Below are 6279 nucleotides of genomic sequence, written 5' to 3'. Positions count from 1 at the left end.
TCATTATATTTGGTAACATATAGATAACTAGGTGGAGGAATAACCTTTGGCCAAAGGCAGTGGCGGATGCATTGAGGGGCAAAGGGGTCAGCTAACCCCTCGAACTTCGGTGAACGTTCATGGATACCTTGGGTGCTGACCCACCAAACTTCGGTGAATGTCCATAGATACCTTAGGTGCTGCTCTTTTGAAGATTAGAGTTGGCTTCATACATACCCTCCAACTGTTTGATAAAATGTCTAAAATAAGAGTTAATGAAATGGTGATCTCAGTGAATAACAAAGCATCATCATTCTTGGACAAACATATTAATGGATGCAATGATATCAAACATTGTTAATGTGTTTAAGATAAGTGTGTTTCTTTGTTAAGCATTCATATGGGAGCAACCTTGGAACATGTTAGTTACCTATGTAAATGAGGCATTAACTGCAGTATATCTTTCCAAATGACTTCAGACTTACCAAGACTTGATGAAATGGCGAGATGCATGTTATTTTTGGTATAAAAAAATTGCGCGTTGCACGCGCTATTCTTACTGACCCCTCCTAATATTATTTCTTGGATCCGACACTGGTCAAAGGTGCAAATATATTAAATAATATTTGAGGGTGGTAAAACATTGTTTCGTGTCCTAGCATTACAAGCCAAGCAACCAATTTAATATAAACAAATACACAAATATATATATCATAGTGCAAATTGATTTCTTAACGTGAGTGCTTGGTTAGTTAGCGTCCTTTGGCATTTCTTTGTTCAGTACAATCTGCTTTCACTGCATGTAGAACCTTTTTTTGTTTTTTGTTTTTTTTTTTTTCACTACAACAGAAACTTAATATTAAAGCCTCCAGGGCCAGTGGAGTTTATATTTGGGTAAATAATAGTAAAGGTCCCTGAACTATACTATAAGTTTAGTTTTCATCCCTTAATTCTTATATTAGTTTCTCTCGTCCTCCAACTTAAGTTTGTGTTGAACGAATCGTCATTTCCATCAAGTTTGTTACATTTTTCGTTAAATATGATCACATGCCTTGCACGTGACCTTTTTGTGGTGGGCAAATATGACATTTTGCTGGCCCAAAGGAATCTCACGTGCTATAGGATGGAGAACTCAAAAGTTTTGGTGAAGAGTTCAACTGGAGATTGAGAGCTCAGTACTAGGGTTTGAAGTTCAACTGGAGATTGAGAGCACAGTTCTAGGGTTTGAGAAATTTGAATAGGAAATTCACTGTTATTGTCTGGGAATGCACTTTTGTGATTAATTATTCACATGGCGACAATGTTTCGATGGTCTGGAGAGCATCCACAATACAGTAAGTCTTTCCTTCATTGTTTAATTTTATATTTCATGAATTTCGTTTGGATTTTTTTTGTCTAAATATGTATTCTGTTATTCGCTTTGGCTTTATATGGATGGTGGTACTCTTTCTTTTCGGTCAAATGCATTTATGTGTTGGCCTTATTACTATCTATTTTTCACCATTGCTCCAGCGTCCACCACACCCAATATGCATATATTGGAGTTTGGTGAGGGTATTTATTGTAAGAATTTGATTTTGGTGAGTGCTCAACCTCACATTGTATATTATATACGGCAGGTGGTATGGAGCTATGTACTCTTGAACTTAACCATTATGGGTTGGTAGAAAATGGAGTTTATAAAGGTGGCAAGGTATGTTATGTAGACAATTGTGTTGATGACTATTTGTCATTGGTGGATTTACAAAGATTGGTGTAGAACTTGGCTATAAAGTTGACATAACTCAGAAGTTTACAAGTTTAAAAGTGTACTACAAGAAACATAGTAAGTTTGGTGCAAGTGCATTGATAGAGGTGAAAAATGATAGTTTTATTCCGGGGCTAATTGGTTGCATTCCTGGTAATAGAATTGTTCAACTGTATTATCATGATCCAACTGATCTAAACACCATTGGGAGTCAAGCTTTTGAGGTATGGGCAAGTTTGGATTCTGAAAACTATAATGGTGGCATTGATGAATTTAAGGGTCACCAGCCTTTTATTGATCGCATAGCCAATGCCGACAATTCAGTACAGAAGGTCAACACATATGAAGCTACATTTGTTGGTATATATGGTAATGTTCAGGAACATAATGAAAATGAAGCAGAAGAGGATAATGAAAAAGAAGGTGAAAACGAAGAATAGGATGAAGTATTTGTTGACAATGATTATGGGGTAAGTGACGATGAAGAGCCAACTAATGTTGAAGAGGTAAATGGTGTGGAGGCACCAAATGAAGTGTTAGATGTTAATCATCCAAATGAAGTTCTTGATTTTCATCCTCCTAATGAAGCTACAGGGGAGATTTCATCTGATGGTGAAGACATTGATATTCTTGATTCTGGTAGTGATGAAGAGGAAGGTGAACAAAACTTTAATAAATTATCCAAGAAGAGGAAAAGGAAATTATCGAGTTTTAAACAGTGGAGGAGAGATATAGTTTTGAGAAATCCAGAATTTCGATTGGGAATGCAATTTGCCAATAAAGTAGAGGTGAAAGAAACTATAAAGGAGTGGGCTATTATCAATGGCCGAGAAGTCAAATTTGTAAAAGATGATAAAATTAGGGTGAGAGCAAAGTGTGTTGGAAATAAGAAAACGAAGTGCCCGTTCACTATATTTGCTTCCATCATAGATTCAGATGAGCCCACTTTTGCAATCAAGACTCTCTACTTAGATCATCATTGTGGGAGAGTTGGTAAGCTAAAGTTTGCTAATTCAAAGTGGCTAGCTGAAAAGTTTGCTGACAAGATCAAGAAAAATCCTCATTGGAATGTCGGAGCGTTTAAGTCGGAGGTATTAGATCAGTATCGTATGAATGTTAGCAGACATCAAATATACAGAGCAATGAGGTTGTCCAAGGTGATTATTGAAGGTAGCTACAAAGAACAATATGCCAGGTTATGGGACTATCCAGAACAACTATAGGTGGCTAATAAAGGAAGCACAGTGGTTATAAGCAATAAGATGGAGGGCAATCAACCTGTTTTCTGTAAGATGTACGTGTGCTTAGGAGCTTGTAAGAAAGGTTTTTTGGAGGGTTGTAGACCTGTGATTGGGGTGGATGGTTGCCACTGGAAAGGACCATACGTGGGTCAGATTTTAACTGCTGTTGGAGTTTATGGGAATAATGGTATGTTTCCAATTGCTTATGCTATAGTGGAATTTGAAAATAAGAGTTCATGGATTTGGTTCCTTGAACTTTTGAAAGCTTATTTAAATATTGAGAATAGGGCAGCTTGGGTGTTTATAAGTGACAAACAAAAAGGGCTCATTCCTGCCATTTAGAGTGTCTTTCCAACAACTTGTTGGAGACACCTATTTAACAACTTTAAGGCATCACACCCGGGACTTGCATCGAAGAATACATTGTGGGCCTTAGCAACATCCAATACTATTCCATGGTTTGATGTATAGATGGAAAAGATGAAAAAGCTTGGATTTAGATTCAGAAAAGGCCTCCACAAAATTGGAGTAGAGCTTATTTTGCATCGCACTTCAAGTGTGATGTTTTTTTGAACAACCTATGTGAATCGTTTAATTCTCGCATTATAGATGCAAGAGACAAGGCAATATTAACATGCCTTGAGAGAATTATGGTATATATCATGTTAAGGATGGCTAATAGAAGAATTGCAGCCAGGCATTGGAAACATCCGGTTGGACCCAGGATCTTCAAAATCATTGAGAACAAGTTAGGAGCTAGTCAGTGCATTCCTATGATGGCTGGGGACAAGAAGTTCTTAGTACAACATATGTATGGGGCTGAGTTTGTTGTGGATCTAAGAGCAAAAAAATGCTTTTGCAGAAGATGGGATTTGTGTGGGATCCCATGCCCCCATGCTATTTCTTGCATTTTTTCTATGGATGAAAATGTGTATGACTATACACATGATTGCTATAAGCAAGAGGCTTACTTGAATTCATATGATCCCATTGTTCACCCGGTTCCATCCATGGATCAGTGGAAGAAAACTGGTTTGCCTGCAATTAGCCCTCCTTTATACAAGAAGCAACCTGGAAGGCCAAAAATATCTAGAACTAAAGAGGTAGGTGAGGTTCAAGCACCTGCTCCACCCCCTCCAAACCCCATCCCACCAGATTATATTCCACCTCCTGCAAAGGTAAAAAGAATATTTGTAAAGGTAAAGTGTGGAATTTGTAGGCCAATGAGGACATAATAGGTTAAGTCATAGAAAAGAAGGGGAAAATAGCTTTTCTAACATCCAAGAGGCTGCTCAGGTATATACAATACTTTACTTCTTTAATTTCTTTTGCTTTTTGAAGCACTATTTCTAATATTTTCACTTTATTTGCTTTGTGTAGGACCATGGTGATCACTTTCATCAAACCAATGGGCCAAACCCTTTTACAGGGATAGGGAAACCAAGAGGTTGTGGTATAACAAAAGGAAAGGGCAAACAAGGAACACAAAAAGCAGTAAGTGTGCTTTTAAATTGATTTGGGATGTATTGGTGACTATAGAAGAATTCGTAATGTATATGATGCATATGATGTCTAGGTTTCAACTGAGAAAAGAGATCTCATCATCCATTGCAAAAGGAAAGGGAGTAGGGACATCATAATCACAGCCACCTATTTAAGAAAAAAAAACAACGAAAACCATGCTGGGGATAAAAATTGGGCATGATCAATGCGATCACTGATGTTGTTTTTGGAACTTCCTTTTTGTAGCATAAATCATCTTTTATGTGGTTGTAGAATTGGTACGTATTTTGTGTAGTAAACTTTGTATTTTGGTAAAGGTTGATATTTTGTAATGATGGTACTTTTGATTAAGTTGTTATGTTATCGATACTTTTGGTGATCTTTAGCACAATTTGTTGTTTTAGTATTAATCTATTATTATTATTATTAAACTTAGATAACTCTTGAGTTATGCGGAAAAATTGCATAAGATAAACAATTAGTTTATACATCAATAAAAGACGAGTCCTTAAGGCAACACTAAGTTGTTAACTCATGTGATAAACAATTGGATTAAATAGGAAAATTGCATCACAATTAGACTTTTTTTGTTTTTTTTTATGGGCAAAAGCATATCACAATAAGCCTTTTTTTGGCGGAAAAATTAATCTAGAAAGGGATATATTGGGAATCTTAGAATTCATGACTTTAAAAAGACCATTATACCCTTAAATTTAACGGAAAAGATAACATATTTGACAGAAGGACCAATTGTGCAACGCGGAGTTAAGTTGGAGGACGCAAGAAACTAATATAAGAGTTCAGTGACGAAAACTAAACATGGGGTAAAGTTCAGGAACCTTTACTACCACGCACCCTTTATATTTAGTTGGAGCACCTGTTTAGAACACTCAGAAATTGTTAAAAGTTTCAAAGAGACGGGTCATGGTTCATCATTAATTGTGTCGATACAATTCTCACTTAATCACCTGCGCCATTAATAGGTGTGAGATTTATGCAAAAGGCCTTGATGTGATTAGAAGTGAAATCATATGATATGAGTTGTGATTTATTTTGTAAGATAGTTGATGTGTGATGTTTTACTTTATTTAGCCAAAACAACGTCCTACCAAATACAATAAGTTTTGCTGATAAATAAAGAAGTCAAAAGCATCAACAATTAAGTTTGCTTCATGGTAAATAAGGTGCATTAGCGAGACACTGCCATGGTCCTAGATTGGAATCTTGTCCGAATCCTCTTTGTGAGGATCCTATGATCTCTAGGATCCTCACAAAAAGGATCCGGATAGGATCCTCATCCTATGATCCCAGACTATGCACCAACATGATTCTTACATAAGCTAGGGTTCCATATATATTCGATAAATAGATCTTGTTATAAATTCTCTTTTAATTACATGATATTAAAAATATGTTTGAAGGATTGGGTGTTAGTGAGCTTATGATTAGTGACCGTTAGTATTGTACTGTATATGCTTTTGGTTTGACCTTTTGTTGACTACAAAAATTACAAAACCTACGTGGCGCGCAGGCCGAGTAACTAATGAGCTAACTACGTCCTTCGGTTGAATGCGGGGCGTGCCAACTCGTCGGCCGAGCTCGGCCGAGGAGTAAAATGTGATGTCGCGTTGGGTGCGCTATCGACTTCTGTATCTTGCGATTGCGACCGAGGAAGGAACGCTCTCGGTCTCTGGGTTCTATAGCCTGAAGACAAGGCTACTAATTCTACGGAGTTCACAGGTCGTCGGACCCTGATTCGGTCACTGTGATTATATTCGTAAGAGTATAAGCACGCCGAATCGAGACCAA

The 6279-nt window shown here is 37.1% G+C and overlaps 1 protein-coding gene across 3 annotated transcripts; it reads left to right on the top strand.

Moving 5' to 3' along the window:
• The first annotated feature begins 631 nt into the window (after positions 1-631).
• Positions 632-4849, top strand: LOC125472728. Of its 3 annotated transcripts, none has more exons than XR_007254648.1 (4): positions 632-1313; positions 1599-4263; positions 4348-4461; positions 4544-4578. XR_007254648.1 is itself a non-coding variant. In XM_048574499.1 (4 exons), the coding sequence occupies exons 1-4, from the start codon at positions 1271-1273 to the stop codon at positions 4670-4672; spliced, it is 360 nt and encodes a 119-aa protein (XP_048430456.1). In that variant the 5' UTR covers positions 633-1270; the 3' UTR covers positions 4673-4849. The 3 variants fall into 3 exon arrangements, 1 of the variants encoding a protein (XP_048430456.1); XM_048574499.1 differs by having other exon boundaries at positions 633-1313; positions 1599-1672; positions 4544-4849; XR_007254649.1 differs by lacking the exon at positions 1599-4263 and having other exon boundaries at positions 638-1313.
• The last annotated feature ends 1430 nt before the right edge of the window (positions 4850-6279 follow it).

This window comes from the organism of the source record quoted next, unplaced genomic scaffold (assembly GCF_019419815.1).
Source record: "Pyrus x bretschneideri cultivar Hongxiangsu unplaced genomic scaffold, Pyrus_bretschneideri_v1 Contig72, whole genome shotgun sequence".
Taxonomy (NCBI): Eukaryota; Viridiplantae; Streptophyta; class Magnoliopsida; order Rosales; family Rosaceae; genus Pyrus; species Pyrus x bretschneideri.
This window is presented reverse-complemented; position numbering and strand designations above follow the sequence as displayed.